The 19,134-nt window shown below is 35.1% G+C and overlaps 1 protein-coding gene across 4 annotated transcripts; it reads right to left on the bottom strand.

Moving 5' to 3' along the window:
• Positions 1 to 3,472: 3,472 nt before the first annotated feature.
• Positions 3,473 to 18,327, bottom strand: LOC111011831 (DEAD/DEAH box helicase). Of its 4 annotated transcripts, XM_022285730.2 has the most exons (14): positions 17,522 to 18,323; positions 16,338 to 16,563; positions 15,324 to 15,569; positions 14,272 to 14,406; positions 14,053 to 14,177; positions 13,413 to 13,552; positions 12,869 to 12,939; positions 10,970 to 11,131; positions 6,422 to 6,508; positions 6,092 to 6,265; positions 5,675 to 5,719; positions 4,983 to 5,339; positions 3,921 to 4,297; positions 3,473 to 3,841 (listed from the first exon to the last, which is right to left on the bottom strand). In XM_022285730.2, exons 1-13 carry the CDS (start codon positions 18,124 to 18,126, stop codon positions 4,196 to 4,198), a joined length of 2,475 nt encoding a protein of 824 aa, XP_022141422.1. In that variant the 5' UTR covers positions 18,127 to 18,323; the 3' UTR covers positions 3,473 to 3,841; positions 3,921 to 4,195. The 4 variants fall into 4 exon arrangements, with proteins under 4 accessions (XP_022141422.1, XP_022141424.1, XP_087978839.1 ...); XM_022285732.2 differs by lacking the exons at positions 3,473 to 3,841; positions 3,921 to 4,297; positions 4,983 to 5,339; ... (1 more) ...; positions 6,092 to 6,265; positions 6,422 to 6,508 and adding exons at positions 6,726 to 8,378; positions 8,499 to 9,713; positions 9,950 to 10,024 and having other exon boundaries at positions 17,522 to 18,327; XM_088122713.1 differs by lacking the exons at positions 3,473 to 3,841; positions 3,921 to 4,297; positions 4,983 to 5,339; ... (1 more) ...; positions 6,092 to 6,265; positions 6,422 to 6,508 and adding exons at positions 6,726 to 9,713; positions 9,950 to 10,024 and having other exon boundaries at positions 17,522 to 18,327.
• Positions 18,328 to 19,134: the final 807 nt, after the last annotated feature.

Below are 19,134 nucleotides of genomic sequence, written 5' to 3'. Positions count from 1 at the left end.
ATCCTAAATTTTCAATATGCATGTCAAATGATACATTTCATGAATTTTTAAAAAATTAATCAGAATAGGTCAACAACTATTAGACACAAAACTAAAAGTTCATAGACCTATTAGAACACAAAATTGAAAATTTACGAATCTATTAGACACGTTTTAAAGTTTAGAGACCACATAAAATTGTAAATTTAAGGACATATTATACACTTTTTAGTTCAAACCACTTTCTCTCTTTCTTTTTATTTTATTTTATCTTTTTGTTTATTTGTTTTTGCTTTTTTGTTTTTTTGTCAATTTCTAGCCTCTTTTTTTTTCCAAGTATAATGGGTGGGGAGAAGTGATTGGAACTCATAATCTTTTAGTCGTACCAATTATATGAACTCATGAAGCCTCTTTCTAAAGTTAGAAATAAAAACAAATTTCTTCCAATTCAATCAAGTTATCCCCTAATCTTCTTACCAAGAATAATGTTTTTAAGGCTTTTTTTCTTTTTCTTTTTTTTTTCGTCCTCAAATTATTGATTTTTGTGAAGGATATAGGACTTTCGCCCACTAAAGATATCTTTCAATTTTTCTTTTGATTTGACGATTTGGTCCTCTTCTGATAAGAGAGCTTGTCCTCTTATAATAGCTTGAATTAATTCTTTCTATTTTTTTTAATTCAACGATTACAAGATGGAAAATAGAATCATGACTTTAAAATTTTAAATCTGTAAATAAGTAGTTTATCCACGTAGCAATGTTGAGATCAGCACCCATAGGATGATGTTTGGCCACTATTCTTACTCTCCGTCTATTATTTGATAGTTATTCTCACATTAATTTCCGTTCTTATTAATTCTACTATACTCATTTTTGTAGCACAAGTATTAATTAGGAGTTTGATTTGTTAGTATTTTGGAACTTTTTTTGGGTAAAGACAAAATTTTATATTCTAGTTACCTCTTTATATAATCTTTTGATTCTAAAAATTTAGACACGCAGGATAAAAGAAAAGGATAGAATCTCAAAGTATTTTATATATACTTTTTGAATTTCGAAGTGGGTCACATAATCTATATTAATTAGAAGGCTTAAACATATTTTACCAAACTAAACTCTTCACATCAAATAACACCCTACTGTATTATCTTCGCTAAAAAAGTCAGCAACCAGTGACGACGTTGCCTCGGACGGTAGCGGAACCCAAGCAGGCAGCCGATGATGGTGGTCGGGGCAGCAGCTTGGGGGCGGTCGGTGGCCGGGAGGAGTAGCCATAAGTGTAGGCACAGCCAGTGCATAACACCATTGGAGGTGCTGGTTTTGGAGAAAATTGGGTAATTCAGTGCCATTGATATTGGTGTGGCTGATCATGATCTGCTTGCTTTTACCTGAGCTTTCTTGTTGCTCAACAATGGAAGCTGAGGGCTTGGAAATGGACATTAATGGCTGCACTACTGTACTTTGATCATCATGATCACCAGAGTAATTAATTTGATTGAAATTGTTATTGCCTTGGCTCCAAATTTGTGCTTGTTTTCCAGCTTTATGAAGCTTCTTTATGAGAATTTGGGGGTCAACATTACCAAAAATGCTCACTTTTGGCTGTAGTGGGTCAATTTCTATTCTCAAAACACCTGAAAATTCAAAAACAAAAATGGGTTTTTAAAAATTAAAAAAAAAAGCTGAAAAATTTGCATAATTTTTTATAAGATAATTAAGAACAACCTGAAAATTTTTGTACCTTCAATGCTATGCAGTGCCTTTCTCACTTTCCTCTTGCAACCATCACAACAAATGACTGAGACTTCCAATTCCACCTTCTAAAGAGGAGAGAGAGAAGTTGAATTAGAAATTTTATGGGAAAAAGGGCAAAAAGGTCATTTCCTTTGTTTCAATTCAACAACAACATGAGGGTCGGGGTCAGAATTCAAACATTTAATCTTTTGGTCGAGAATATATGTATCTTAACCAGTTAAACTATACTCAAGTTAACAAATAATTAAGCGAATAAAATGGAAAAAAAGGTGCAAAGGGCAAACCTTTAGGTCAGCTTCTTCTATTGCCATATAATTTGATATGGTAAGAGTACTTCTATTTTATAGAGAGAGAGAGAGAGAAAAAAGTCAGCTCCCACTAGGTTTGTTTGATGATTTTTGAGGTGTATTTATATATATGGTAATTTGACAATAAATTTAATTTTGTGAAAAAAGAGATGGGGTTGGGGATTTGAATATAAGAGGAGTTTTATTATTAGCCTTTGCTTTTTTGTAATACTATTATTATATTCTCTCTTTTTTGGGTTCTAAAGCAAAAAAAAAAAAAAAAAAAAGGCATTTTGGAAGAGACTGCTTTCTAAACAAGCAAAAACTTTGTTTATGTATAATTAAATGCTAAGAGATCTATTTAACAAAGCATTGTTGAACGTGAGTTCGAATCTCCACCATCTCACGTTGTACTAAAAAAAATTGACTTTGTTTAATTTCAATAGCATTTTTAATGGGTCAACTTTTGATTTTGAATTCCTATGATTTGATTGAAGTTGTGATTTTCATGGTCTGAATTTCTATATAATTCTTTCAAAACATTCAATTATGTTATAAGATGTCAACAAATTTTCCTTGAAATGTTCTTAATGAAGAAAAAGTGATGGACTTACCAATTTAGTTTAAAGGTTAAATATCAGTTTGTTCTTATTGGCCGAGTGTCTTTTCTTTCTTTCTTTTTTTTCCAATTTAGTCCTCATATTATTTAATAAGTTTCAATAATTTAGTCCCGGATACCAAACATTTAAATTAACAAGTAAGCATTTCACCCTTTTTTTTTAACAAGTTAAAATTTATTAATATTATGTCTATAATAGTGATATTTATTGATATTTTTTATGATACTTTGAAAATGTGTCGATGCCTCAATTTGGTGGAATCAAGTCCAAGTCGATAGCAAAAAGGCAAAGGCAAAGTCAACCATAGAAATTTAATATAAAAATATCAATAAAATATTACTATCGTGGACGTAATATTAACATTTTTTCTTACATTTTGTCAGTTATTCATGGCGGTCAAAACAGTATTAGCCGTAACTTTTTCCTTCGCTTTTCAGTCAAAATAATACATTTTAACTTAAATTCACTCATATTTTTAAAAGGTAGCTCGTCACATTCCCATAATTAAAATAAAATATCACATAATAAAACTCATTTTTAGATATTCATAAATAATTTTTCACAGTTAATTCCAACCACTTTTTAAAAATGGCATGAAGAATCACATAAAAGCAGAGAGACAAAATATAATTCAATCCATTATTTTATATAACTGAATCAATAAATTTATCTTCCTTGTGTAAATAGTTCTACATGCCAAAAAATAATTATTATCACTCCATATAAACCATTACAAAATAAATAAAGTAGAATTATCTTTTTTTCTTTTCTTACAAATTAAAATCACTATCAAAATAAATAAATGGCTAAAGATAAAAGGTATCTCACGCAATTCAGTACAATAAAATAAAAAAATTTCACTATTTTGTAGCCAAATGTGTCCATATGGTGGAACCAAATTAATTACTGTGACTAAAAAATAACTCTATGCTTGTTGGTTCAGTGAAAATTTCTTTACAACACACCCCCTTTTCATATAAAATTTTTTGTAAAGAATTACAAGTTAAATTTATGGCCAGAATAAAACAGAACTGTGATCCTGACCAAACACTGAAACTTCATTTGTAGAAATACAAGGCAGTAGAAAAATTGTGACCTGGGGAGTGGAGTGTTAGCCATTCTCGAGTCTCGATATCGTGTATCACGAGCAGATCCGGGGCACTGCTAGATATTCTGGGAAGATAACTTCCAGCCTGTGATCCTGCAACAAGAAAATCAATTCAAAGAAAGGCTAGTTGAGGGGGAAAAACAAGAGTGTTTTGAGTTTTCACAGGGCTTACCTTGAAACAATTCTCTAGAGTGATTTCCATCAGCTTGTTCCAACTTACTAACAAAATGTAATATACTTTTGCTTGGTACTGCATGTTATGACATGATTAATGCACTAAGACCTGAGATTTTCCACGTCGAAGGCTTCGTGATCAGCGATCGTTGGAGGCCAAGTCTATATTTCAGGCTTTTAACAAAACAAGCCTGATAAATGGATGTTATATGCATGTAGAAACCTCTTATTAAGCAAATATGTCCATTATCGTAAGACCCGCTGTACCAAGAGCTAGTATTTGATTAAGGCTGGGAGGGAAGCATGAAGTTCGACCAAGCACTCGAAGATCCAATTTAGCAGTTGTTCTTTAGGTAGCTCTAAGAGAAGTCCAGCCTGCCAAAGGTGATGGGAAAGTGGATAGAAGCGAAAAACAGAAGAAAACAGTAAGATACCAATTCGAAATGGATCAGTTACTAACAGAATGCAGATTTAGTCTTAAGCAGCAATAGCAACATCAGTCAAATATTTCAGTATTGTGCCAAACTGTAGAAGTTATTCATAATGGCTTACACAATGTAACTCCTACTTTTACACTATTACATGTATGAGTGAGAAATAAAAAAGCACTTTTTCATGATGCATCTATCGGTATGAGTAGCTGACACAACGTGGAGGCCAGGCCATGTTAAATAATTTTTCTAATGGGGGGCTTGTGCACAGAAGGGAGGTTCTTTGAGGAGCTAATACTTTGTCTATGGTGAAGAGTGTCTGCCTTGAGAGGTATAGGAGGATTTTTAATTATGAGAGTTGGCAGGATTTGCCACCCTTGTTTACTCCAAGATCCATCATTGTTCTTTTATTCTTTGATTCTTCGTATGAAAAAATTGTTCATAGACTATAAAGAATTTTAATATTTGTCCGTACAATTTTTTTTTTTTATAATTATAAGGGAGTTCCTTCACATCTCCTTGACGCATTTCCTAGCTCTGGTGGAGTCAAGGAAAGAGAAGCAAGATCAAGAATAAAAACTTACAGGATATCATCAAGATACAAATAGCAAGGTATATTATATGCTTACCTTAATATGATGTTCCTCAAAAGATAAACAATTTTGATGCACCTCTGATGTCATTGAATCGGTTATCAACTTGAAAACTTTCCTATTCATTTTAGTTTCCATGCAAACAGTCTTTCCAGAAGCATATATCCGGGAAATTCCTAGATCCGCTGCCATTCTCCTCACATAAAGCTTCTTCAAGAGAATCTCCATGGAGTAAGGCTCTTTTCCATGTTGACGGCGTAAATTTTCAGTAAATTGCATTAGAGCCCAAATGTCTGTCTCAGCAGCTTTCTCAGCTCCATTAATTATTTTCATGGGATTCTCCAAATAATTAATGTACTCAGAAGGCAAATGAGGCTTAATATCTACATCAATCTGTAAGTAAGCTATAAAAATCAGACACAATACGGTAGAAACTAGAGAATCATATTGATAATGAATAAGAAAATACATAAATATCTTCAGAAGACAAGTTGTACTTCACAAGCAGTCAAGGTTAAACTGAATTTTCAGTAGATACAAAGCAGCCAAGTTGTATTTGCACGTTAAAGACGTCTAATTTCTCTCCGTCAACAGAAGAGAGTTGGCTCACGACCATGAAAAGTAGTAATTTTTAGAAGCTTAAATTCAATAATCGAAGCTTCTTTTTGTTACCAACAAGAGAGAATTCATGATCACTGAACATTGGCAGACATCAATCAAGAAAGTACCTTAACTGACTGGTATGGGACAGAGACAACCCGGTGTTCATCAACCTGCAACTCATGGAAAAAGAATGATAAATCCAAAATTAGAGAAATAAGCGACCCACCCATGCTTCAAAAGTTATTTAATTAATCAACTGTAGATGGCACGTGCTCTCACATCATTAAACAAGAAAAAATGAGAACAAGAAAAATCAGACAATTCAACACTTAGTTTTACAAATAAGGTTGGCACTTCGGCCAATAAAGAATTTAAGAGTTATCTGTAGTTTTCATAATACATTGTACATGCCAGAGTCCAGGAGTAATTGGAAACTTCTAAACGGATGACTACAATGTGAAAGCTGATGTGACAGAGTATTTCATATTAGCACAAATGCTACTCTCTCAAAATATAAATCAAGATGGTGAATCATTACAAACCTTAGACAAGCTGTCGAAAAGCATTTCAAAGAATAGATCAATGCCCACATTTCCAACATCACCGGTTTGTTGTTCACCAAAGATGGTACCAAAGCCTCTTATGCCCATGTCTCTCTCTGCGAGTTGGAAACCTTGCCCGAGTTCACGGCATTCTTCAAGGGCTGCAAGCCTTTCCTAAATTATGATAAAAAATAGTAATAGGCGCTAGAGGAATTTGAAAGTTTCGTGGTAATAAAATCTCCAAGAAATAGTTGCCCATAATAGAATCTAAACGGGCAGAACCACATTGTTTGCAACGAGCAAAGACGAGATGGCAATGAAACTACAAACCAGTGCTTGATCAGATAGCAGGGACTTGTCTGGATAAAACAAGTATGCATGAGCTTCCTTGTCTGCCCGTCCCACCCTTCCACGCAGCTATCAGATGTTAGAGAGAAAGAGTAAAAGAGAGAGATAATAATAAAATATTGAAGAAAAATATAAAGTTCATAATTTAGATAAAAGGAAACACAATATTTACAAAACCATTTCAGTATTTTGCTCCATCCCCAAAAAGTAACATGTTCATGGAGCATAAAAGAACCTAATAAGATATGATTGCCAATAGAAAAGAAAGTGTTCCGCTCTTTGCAACTGTAGAAACTAAGGTTTGAGAGAACCAGATAGATCTTATTCTCATTACTGAAGTCTATATATATAGACAAATATACAAAGTTGACCTAATCTTAGAAGGGGAAGGTATAGGACAAATGAATACATATTATTTACAAGAATGTAAAATATACTAATATATACTCTAACAAGTTGGTGCATATATGTTAATCATGCCCAACTTGTTAGAGAGATAATCTATTCGTACTCCAGTCAATGCTTTAGTGAAGATATCTCCTAACTGCTCTCCAGTCTTCACATATCCTGTAGCTCAACTTCAATATGTTTGGTTCGTTCATGAAATACTGGATTAGATGCAATATGGAGAGCTGCTTGATTATCACACCAAAGTTTCATTGGAGTGGTGATGCCAAATCTCAATTCAGCCAGAAGCTAATACATCCATACTAATTCACACACCGACTGTATCATGGCTCGATATTTTGATTCAGCACTTGAACGTGACACCACATTTTGTTTCTTACTTTTCCAAGAAACTAAATTACCTCCAACAAATACACAATATCCTGAAGTTGATATCCTATCTTCCTTAGAACCTGCCCAATCAGCATCTGAAAGACATTCAATATTAAGATGACCACGATCTTTATATAACAAACCACGTCCAGGAGCACCTTTCAAATAACATAGAATATGTTCCAATGCGGCCCAATGGTCAATCGTAGGAGAACTCATAAACTGACTCATAATACTGACTCATAATACTGACTGGATAAGCTATGTCAGACCTAGTAACTGTAAGGTAATTCAGCTTCCCTATTAAGCTCCTATACTTCTCAGGATCTTTCAACAACTCCCCTTCTTTTGTAAGTTGTAAATTAGGCATCATTGGAGTACTACGTGGCTTAGCAGCTAATTTTCCTGTTTCAGTTAACAAGTCAAGTACATACTTTCTTTGTGACAAAAGGATCCACTTCTTGCTCTTTATTACCTCAATTCCTAAGAAGTATTTCAACATTCCCAAATCTTTAGTATGAAATTGACTATGAAGAAAAGACTTGAGTGATAGGATGCATGATGAATCATTGCCAGTAATCACAATATTCATCAACATATACAACTAGTAAGATAACATCAGACTCAGATCTTTTATAAAAAATAGAATGATCTGACTTACTCTTCTTCATTTCAAAATTCTCAATCACCTGACTGAATTTTCCAAACCATGCTCGCGGACTTTGTTTCAACCCATGTAAGGATTTACGAAGGCGACATACCTTTCCATTCTCCCCCTGAGCAACAAAACCTGGTGGTTGCTCTATATACACTTCTTCTTGAAGATCACCATGGAGGAATGCATTTTTAATATTAAGCTGATGCAAGGGCCAATGGTGAATAGATGCCAAGGAAATGAATAATCTGACAGAAGCCAATTTAGCAACCGGAGAAAAAGTATCAGAATAATCAATTCCGTAAGTCTGCGCATATCCTTTAGCAACAAGGCGAGCTTTCAAACGGGTAATTGATCCATTCGGATGAACTTTAACAGCAAACACCCATTTACAACCGATAGGCTTCTTTCCTGCAGCAAGAGACACTAAATCCCAAGTACCATTGTTATCTAAGGCAGTCATCTCCTCCAACATAGCAGCCAGCCAACCAGGATGAGACAAAGCTTCATGAACAGTTTTAGGAATAGATACAGATTCAAGGGATGCAATAAACGAACAAGTAGATGATGATAAATGGTTATATGAAACAAAAGAAGAAACAGAATAAGTACACTTACGCTTACCTTTTCGAAGGGCAATAGGAAAGTCATCACTCGTTCTTGGATCCACAGGCAAAGAAGCTGCTGGTATAGGGCGTGAGTCCGTAGGAGGTTGCCGACGAGAATAAACTTGAGTAATAGTGGGGAGAGAAGGATCAGGCGCAAAGGGAGATGTATTGCTAGGAACCTCTTTAGTAGAAGTAGAGACAATAGAATAGACAAGAAAGATATCATCTTCTTGTGACTGCTCCCCTTGACTGGTACTCAAGGACGATGAAAAAGGAGTATCTTCAAAGAACGTAATGTCAGACGAGACAAAATATCTATTAAAATCAGGACAATAACATTGATACCCTTTTTGAACACGAGAGTAACCAAGGAAAACACATTTCAATGACCTTAGGGTCTAATTTGGTGAGCTGGGGGCGAACATCCCGAACGAAAGAAGTGCAACCAAATATTTTAGGTTTAATAGGAAATAAAGGTTGCATAGGACACAGAGTACGATAAGGTATTTCACCCTTAAGAACTGACGAAGGCATGCGATTAATCAAGAAGCAAGCCGTCGAAACGGCATCAGTCCAAAAATATTTTGGAACATGCATTTGAAACATTAAGGCCCTTGCTGTTTCGAAAAGATGTCTATTTTTCCTTTCTACAACTTCATTTTGAGATGGAGTATCAACACACGAGGATTGATGAATAATACCATGTTCACTTAAATAGGAGCCAAGAGCACCAGAAAAATATTCCTTAGCATTATCACTTCGTATAACTTTAAGAGAGCCACCAAATTGAGTTTGAATTTCAGCATGAAAGTTATGAAAATGAGAAAGTAACTCAGAACGATGTTTCATCAAATATAACCAAGTTACACGAGAGAAATAATCGACAAAAGTAACAAAATACCGAAATCCATTATTTGACTCAATAGGACAAGGACCCCAAACATCAGAATGGACTAATTCAAAAAGGCATTAGCTCGTGTATTGACTCTAAGATAGGAATTGAGACGATGAAACTTAGCAAATTGACATGACTAACATCTAAAGAGTGCAAACTATGAAATTGAGGATGGAGACTCTTTAACACGGAGAGAGATGGATGACCCAAACTACAATGTTCTTCAAAAGAAGTTGGCATTCGAGTGCAAACGGTGGCTGATGGTATTTGTTTATCAAACGTGTAGAGGCCATCAGATTCACGCCCTTTACCAATAGTTTTCTTCGTTGTAAGATCCTGAAATAAGCAATAACCAGGAAAGAATAAGACACAACAATTGAGATCACGAGTAAGTTTACTGACAAAGATCAAATTAAAAGAAAATTGTGGCAAATTTAAAACAGAGTTCAATGAAAGAGTTTTGGAGAGATGAACTGTGCCAGAGCCAAGAACAAGAGAATTGGTGTCATCCGCTATTGTAACATCAGGTAAAGATGTAGATGGTGAAAAGGTAGCAAATAAATTGGGGTTACCTGACATATGATTCGTAGCACCAGAGTCAATGACTCATTTTGACGAGGAGGAAATAAAACATTTATTGGTATTACCTGAATCAGCAATGATGGTAATTAGATTAGAGGATGATGCCATCAATGACTCTTGATGCTGTTGGAATTCAGCAAACTCTTCCGCAGAAATTGTTACCATTAATTTCTTCTATCATAATTTCAACAATATGGACACAAAAAAACTGAAACAGACCAAACCAAATCTGGAGGAAAGGGAATCGAACCAAACCAATTGAATCGAAACCAAATCGAACCCGAATGTGATGAACCAGATCGAACCGAACCTGAACAGGATGAACTAACCAGTTGAACTGGACCTCTTGAACCGGACTGCTTGAACCAGACCAGGTGTTTTCTGAAACCAGAAATCCTAAGTGCTACCCCACGACAACCAGAGGGGTGAAGGCGATTGGCGGTGACGGAAGTGCGAAGGACAGCGAGACGAAACCCACGAATAGCAATTGGAAAACAGTAGCATTGGCGAATCAGCAAACGACGGTAGCAGTGGCGGCGGGCGGCGGTAGTGGTAGTGAGTTGAGTTGGATAGCAATGAACAAAACCCTAATGGACAAAACCCTAATGGGCACAAAACCCTAATGGACAAAACCCTAATGGGCACAAAATCCTAATGGGCACAAAACTCTAATGGGCACGAAACCTAGAACTCTGATACCATGTAGAAACTAAGGTTTGAGAGAACCAGATAGATCTTATTCTCATTACTGAAGTCTATATATATAGATAAATATACAAAGTTGACCTAATCCTAGAAGGGAAATGTAAAGGACAAATGAATACATATTATTTACAAGAATGTAAAATATACTAATATTTACTCTAACAGCAACATTTATCAGTATCATCTCTTAATCTCCATATACAAATACACATTCCACATAAATGTTGATAGTGATGATTTTTTAAGCACATCATTTGCCTTGAAGATTTGGGCAAAAATGAAATAAAAGAAAGAACAGGCAATACCTGGTACAATTGTGCTAACCCAAATTGTTGAACATCCTGAACAATGATGGTGTTAGCGTTTTGGATATCCAGACCACTTTCAACAATATTTGTGCATATAAGAATCTTAATATCACCAAGTGCAAAATTCTCCATCGTTTCTTCAAGTTGCTTTGAGTATTGCTGCAAATAATAATTATATAACTTAAGTGAGATGAGGATGACATGACAATAAACGTACAGAATGCAGCTAAGACATACTCAAAGAGTGAACCGTGAAGGTATTCCTAACAAGAACCATCAAGCGCATGTACAAGCATCAAACATGGGACATAGAAAACATGAAGGACAAGATGAAACTTCTTTCTTTTTAATTCCTCCAACTGCAGGGAACAGATTAAAGTAAAAACTAGAATAATCGTGATACAAAAACTATGGTAACAGAAGACACAGAAGGCAACAACCACTCAGTGGTGCCTCTTCCATGGCAACTTGCCAACTTACCCCTAATTTAACTTTGGAAGTTGAACTTATGGAGGTAATGAGGATTCAAAACACCTAGAAGGAGGTTTCTACAGAGGGATTATGGATCTAGTTGAAGGATTTACCGACAAGTTATGCAACTCATAACCTACAGCACAATTTTCCTGGTGATTTTCAAAATTTTCACCTTAAGGACAAGGTGGTGCTTGAGGGCACGGTACCATAGACCTCACTGCATCTAAGTGTATAGTGAACAAAAAATAAAACTAGTTAGAAGGAGAGGGAGACGGGAGAGGAATATGAAAGGGGTTCCCTGGACATAATAGATTGCGAGACCAAGTGGTAGAAATTAGAGTCTCTTTGATATCCCTAGAAAGTAATTTCTTGACATTTTTAGTCAACGTGTGAGCTTAGTTTCAATCATGTATGATCCTTCAATCTTTCAAGACATTTTGCTTAGAGAAGACATAAAATGTAAAGAAGAAAAAAGAAAAGAAAAAGGAAATAGGATGTGGAGTTTAATGGCCTAAACAAGGGGTGAAAGTTTTAAATTAAACCCCATTGAAGCTTTGAGGAAGATGACATTAGACAAGCAGTTTTTTATCCCATGCGTAAATCCAAACCTTTCGACTCTGATGCTTCATGGCCGTATCATATTAAGCAAATTGAGATCGTCCCAAAAGCGTCCTAAAGTAAGTATTCACGAATTTCTTTGATAAGAGAATCTTAACTGCTAGCTCTAATAAAAGCTACATTGCCTATATCCAAGAAGTTGAGTGCCAAACAAAGTAAGAGATGGCAAGCGTGTTTTTCATGTTTACTTCTTTCCACAAGATCATTTCTAAAGTTCTTGCAAACAACTGAACCAGACAAAATTGATCATTTTCCAACTACTAAGAACCAAAAAACCGTTCATTGAAGTTGGGCGCATCGTAGACGCCATCCTTAAGGCTAATGAGGTGGTTGATGGGTATAAGGCTAAGAGGAAAAGAGATTTTGTGGATTTGAGTATCCTTGATGCAACTTTTAATATGAGAGGCTATGACCTCAAATGAGACATTGGATGACTGGTTGTCTCCAAAAAACGTACTTTTTCATAATTATTAATGGGAGACCGAGAGATAAGATTTAAGCCTGCAAAACAGTGTGGAGTGGTCTCGTTGAATATCTTAAAGAACCAGGAATCTTTCCCATGAAAAAGTAGAATCTAGCAATTAAAACAGTGTTCCCCAAAAACTAATTTATGCACCAAACTCCGTAAGTCCTTAAACTTGAATGAACTGCACAGCATGTTTTTGACGTTGCACCATATTCTAGCTCACCAGTCAATGTAATTGATTCTAGATACAATTCCAAATCTTAAGTTGTATCTGATAGCAACTATTTGAAGACATAAAGGCATTAGGCGTCACGTAATTGACAAAGGGATAAAAATACCTTTCCATGAGCAAGAGCTATTTCAATGTCTGGAAAACTAGCCTCAAGAAAATCCTTCACTTCCTCAAGTCCTGTGATTCAATTATGGCATTACCACACTGGATAGAAAACGGCCAGAAGTTCTTATAAATAAATGCAAAGGCATTTAACTTTAGGAATTACATGTTGGTGATTATATCCAGAATGGAGAAGTCAAAATACATTACATGACATTTGGGATATTATTACTTTTCTTCCCTATCCTCTTGGTGTTCTCTTGACAGAAATAACTACAATCTTTCCAGTTTCCACCATCTGTACCAACTGAAGAGTCCTTTAGCCTCCTTTTATCTTTTTTTTTGTTAAATATGAAAAAATATAAATTAAGAAAAAATGAAGCTCCTTTTTTCTGTATCAGTTATAGTTGTTTCTTACCATAATGTGTGTGCGGATATATACACATAGTCAAAATAAATAAATAGTGCCATGAAGGAATGGTACATATAATAGCAGTTCTTGAGCGTACAGTACAATTTAAGTCTTATAAAAATAGTTATTGGATTACCTTTAATTCGAGGTAAAACATAAAAAACTTGGCCTCCACGTTCCAGCTCATATTTAATAGCTGATTTCACTTTTTCTTTACTGAATGATGAGAGATGGGTTTTTATTGGAACTCTTTCCGGAGGTGGAGTTGTAATCAAGCTAAAGCACGGAAAGAAAAACAGTGATTTAGTCCCAAAAACTCATATTAGAGGGCTAAAGAGATAAGCCTGGTGAAATGCATGATCGAAATAGATAAGATCAGTAGTAACAAAAAGTTAATGTTAAGGAATGAGATAATATTAAAAGTAAATTAAACACTGGAATTACTTCTACTATCTGGTCTGTCTATGGCCAAATTAGTTATAAACACTCACAAAATGTACCAGAGTAAATTGAAGAAAAGAAGCGCTGAGATTCACATTGGATAAAACAAAAAACAATCACTAACTTCTTCTGCTTGTCAAGGATTCTAGCTTATTGACTTTATTTCGTAAAGTGTCAAATATGACTATCCATCGTTAGATCAAATATAAAAATAATATGGTTGAGCTTCCCTGTCTTATATAACAAATAAATTAGAACGGGGTATAAGATTTATTATAAAATCAACAAATACAGCGATATCTTCACTCATGATTAACATGCATTGGGTTCATTACCTGGCATCGCGAAATCCAGTCAAAGCTAAATACAGGGTCCGTGGTATGGGAGTTGCAGAGAGAGTAAGAACGTCAATTGAGGTTTTAAAAGAAGCAATTTTCTCCTTCTGCTTGACACCAAACCTCTGGAGAGACAGAAGGAATAGAAGGAAAGAAAGTTACTCTTGAACCAGACAAGGATGATTAACAGCAAATTAAGAAGAGATACAACAAAAAGACCTGTTCCTCATCAACAACCAGAAGCCCTAAATTATTATACACAACACGATCTCCAAGGAGTGAGTGAGTCCCAACAATAATGTCCAATTGACCTTCTTTGATCATGTCTAGATGTTTCTCTTTCTCTGCTTTTGTCTGCATGTTGTAATATCTATAGTTATCATAAATATTCAACAGTCACACTGTTTCAGAGTGAATAACAGAAAAAAGTAAGATGAAATGGCTGCATTGGTGCCGAGTCTGCTAACTTTGATGGTTTGAGCCTTAAACGTACTAATTAAGACTATTCTCCGGTTTTTTCCATACATATAAACCGTCTATTAAAAGGAAGAAACTAGTCCCCGTATACTTTATAAGGATCCTCTTTCTGCATGCTTTGATAATTTTTTTTTTTTTTTTTTTGAAAAGAAATGTAAACTGATCAAGAAAACATCATGATCACACCCAAGAATTCCACATTTTCAATTTAACAAAATTACATTTAAGAATTATAACGACTAGATGACGAGAATTATATAAGCTTGACAATTACCATATAAATGACCACTTGCCCTAATAAATAAAAAATAAAAAGACAATTGATCAAAGTGAATGAGAACTTAACATGTCGGAGACCTAACTAAAGATTGTTAGATTGAAAACAAGGAAAAATATGAGCTCTGAAGGGTAAGGTGATTCAAAATGTCCTATCCTAAGTGCAACTGTCAATCTTAAATATAAGTGGCTAGATATGCAAGAAAAACAAAATGCTCATACCACTCTGGCATGCAGAAATTGAGACTTGCAACCTGTATTATTAAATTCCATAAGATGTGGACGCAGGCAAAGAAAGACGTGGAAATTTACTCATGTGATGAATCATGAAAGGACAACTATATCAAAATTAACAGTTTATATTTAAGGCATGCCTGAATGCACCAAATAATTGAAGAAATTCAAAATACTTTTTATAGCCATTTGTACCAACGTTATTAAGAACTTTTGCATTACCGTCTTACTAGAACTAATAAGGGGACGTCTTCTTCCCATAATAGAGTTTCATCTAACAGTACCTGAAACCTGCTCAGAAGTCCAATCTGGACATCGGGAAATGAAGAAAATCTCTGAGTGATAACTTCAAAATGCTGTTTGGCAAGGACAATCGTTGGTGCTAGAACCATAGCTTGCTTTCCTGATGAAACTACACAGAAGATTGCACGCAATGCAACTTCAGTTTTACCAAAGCCAACATCTCCACAAATCAATCTGTCCATAGGAGTTTCCCTCTCTGTCAAATCTTTCTCGACATCACTGAAAGCCTGCAAAAAAACAGACATTTTACGAGAAGAAGAGGGAATGATATGCATATCCACACAAACTTCAAATAACACAGGCAATGCCGCATTGGGTACAGGTATTTACAGAAATATAGTGATAATCTTGAAGCATCCAATTGCTAATACGAGGATGGTGGACAGGAGGATATGAATATAATATATATATATATATATATATATAATATTTATATGCATGCTCATGATAACCAATTCCCCATTATGCTTGCAGTTGCAGACACAAATTTACCGGAGCAGGAAAAAGAAAATCATGTTCTAGTGAATAGAATAGGACACACTGACAAAAACAGAAAAATAAAAGAAATTGGGTCAGACCCATACTAAATACATCTAGAAAGCCCACTTACCTACTTAATATTTTCTATACGTTATAATATGAAATGCATGTCATTAGATGTCCAGATGCCCTTTGCATAACTAAGCCAAATATAATGCACAATATCATGTTACCGATCATTTTTCAGAACACTAGGATTAAGGATATTTTTAGAACAATTGAAAAGTTGGAGAATATTATTGAAATTTTTAATTTTTTACTGAACTGAAATCAACCTTACAGTCTAGAGAAGTAAAGTATATTTAAGCTGTCAATTCAAATCGATTCAAAACCATACATGAAACTTTGGTTTCATTTGGCTCCATTATGTAAGATCGATAAATTCCTAGAAGGCTCTGCCATCCCTCTCCATCTATCCACGTGATGGAGAGGCAGAAGCCTTTGAGTGAAAGTACCTCCTTTTGGTCCACTGTAGGCTCGTAAGGAAACTGAGCGGCAAAATCCTCCATTGCCGAACACTTTGGGTATGGAGGCCTTCTCTGTTTCAACCTATGTAGATACAGTTCCATCAAGTCAACAACCATCTTCTGAATTGCAACCTTTCCTTTGGTCTTTCTCTTTTCCCACGTGCTAGTGTCATTTAATTTGCTCAATGTCCGAGGTCTTTTTGTTTCATTTGGGCTGAAAAGGTAAGAATGTGTGAAATAAATGGAACATGGATGAGTTAAACAGAAATATAACGAAGCAGAATGAATTTGGTCAGATAATCCCCAACTCTAGGAAGAGTATTAACCATAGTACAAACAACTGTCGATAATAATTTTCTTACCCTTTTCATCTATGTTCAGTAAGTTTCTAGTAAGTCATTATATAAAAGATAAAAGCGCCACCAGATGAACAATAAATTTAGCTGAAGTAATACCTTCAAGATTTCAGCAAAGTTAAATGCATTTATTGAGTATATAAAAATGTTAAAGAGATCAATCATTTCCAGACATATCTGGATTGACAGTGCTGAATGATGTACATGTACCTAGTTTTCTTAAAGTCATTGAAATATTGGCCATCCCACATGGATTAAAGATCAAGCTCATTTGCAATTTTTTATTAATCTCGAGTGTCCAAGCCAACTTACATGCCCCGATTAATTTCAAAGGACACCTAACCCTATCATATTTGATTATCAAAAAAATAATAAAATTTTAATTTTCTAAATAGGAAGCCACTATAGAGTTTGAATATATTCTCTCAAAAGTCGCTTTATTTTCTTCATATGTTTCGATACTACTAGTGAACCCTGTGGTTAACTCATTCATATATTTATCAAATCTAAAACAACAGTAACGAGCTAGATTTTCGATAATGTTAAATCCAATTCTCTAAATTGCAGCAAGTAAAAGCTAAAAAGAATGAGGAGGTAGATGTATCCAATGTCCCATAATTCCAATAGTTCCCTCCCTTTTTTGCCTAATAAGCATTCTTAAGAATCCGTCTACCAGTTTACCATTACAAATCGTAGTGTGCAAACCAAATGATGACCACCATATCAATGAAGGTTACGAATAATTCAACAGCAGCAGTTCAGTAAAGTCCATTGTGAACAGAATGCATAAGCTGGTAAACGAACGAACAAACGTACAGATTATATCGATAAAGCATTCGAGACGCCTGTTTAACAGGAAGCTTCGCCATCCCATCAGCATACTCTATGAACACATACTCGATAGGCTCCGTAGAACCCTTCTGAACATCAAATTTAATCCCAACGAATCGGCCAATACCGACCTTCTTGTGCACAACATAATCCCCCGAACGAAGCGTGTAAGGGTCAACCTTGTAATTAAAGCCATCGCTCTCATTCCGCTGCCTATCCCCCTTCAACTTCTGCAGCCCCCTTTGCTGCTGCTCCTTCACCATCTGAATGTACCGGTCAGCCTCCTCGGCGTCCATAGCCGTCCTCGAAGACTCCCTCTTGCCATGATAACGGCGAACTCTTTCATTGAGAATCGAAATAGAGTCACGCTCAAGCTCAATTTGCTCTCTCCGCCTCGCCGATTTAGCGGTGCCGGGAACCATAACATCTTCGGCATAGACGACATTAGTGACAGAAATGCATCGCTTAGGGCAGCGTCGGAGAGTACAGTTACGGTTGAAGAGCCTCCATTGCCTGGGAAATGAGCCGAGTCTGAAGGCTACTAGAGGTCTGAAAGTGGAAACGTCCGGTGCGGGTGAAAGTAAAGCCATTGAAGAGTATAGCGTGAGAAAGAGGGGGTAGTGGAGTGGGGAATGAATCAAGAAGGTGGAAAATCGAAGGAAAATGGGAACGGAGGTTGAAATTCCGCCATTGGAGGGGTGGGAGAAAGCTTTTGAGTGGGAGAAATTTACAGAGAGAAGGATAATAAATGTGGAGGTTTTGGAGGGGTTTTTGGACTGTACGTGGAAGCAAGCCAGCCAAATTTTCTTATTAGATATTTATATGTCGGGTCGGGTCTCCGACTATTTTCCATATTTTTAGATATTTTGACTTTTTTTTTTGCTAAATATTTTTTTTTTTGTTTTGGAGTGCTTTTTACCCTTTAATCCATCTTCTTAAAAAGTTTCAATTTAATCTCTCACCGTGGATAGATTTAAAACTTATGAACGAAAAATAATTTGTGAAAATTTAGAAGAAAAATGTCCTTAAGAAAAAAATTTATGATTTCTTCCTATTTCCATCGGTATTTGCAAAAAATTTGAGCTTTGTTTCATCCTATATAGCATTTTTCTTCTTCTAAATTTTCATATTATTGTCAATTAATTTTAATATTTACCAACCGCAAAAACTAAATTAAAACAATGTTATTATATAAGGGACTATATTGAAAATTTTTAAACAATGAAAACTAAGCTAAAAAATGATAACGCACCAACTAAGATTACAACATATATTTAGCCATATTTTTAAACAATATTTTTTGAAGAATAATTCAGAAATAATTTTTGTTATTTTATTTCTTTTATGGCTTGTTTGTTTGTTCATGTATAATAATAAAGTTAGACTATAAATTTAATCTGTACTATATCTCTATCATTTAAATAGTATTTCTATATCATCATTAATATTATTGACTAAATGATGAAATTACATATTTTTTTAGTGAAACAAGTAGGATTTGAACCTACGACTTTTTTTGTCGAAGATACGTGTCTTGATTAGTTGAACTAAATTCATGTTGCCATAAAATACATTACATGTGTTATTGAACAAATGTT

The sequence above is a fragment of the Momordica charantia genome (assembly GCF_013281855.1).
Source record: "Momordica charantia cultivar OHB3-1 chromosome 4 unlocalized genomic scaffold, Mcharantia_2.0 BLBB01000004.1, whole genome shotgun sequence".
NCBI classification, from domain to species: domain Eukaryota; kingdom Viridiplantae; phylum Streptophyta; class Magnoliopsida; order Cucurbitales; family Cucurbitaceae; genus Momordica; species Momordica charantia.
The sequence above is the reverse complement of the archived record's forward strand: the minus strand, read 5'-3'. Positions and strand labels throughout refer to the sequence as shown.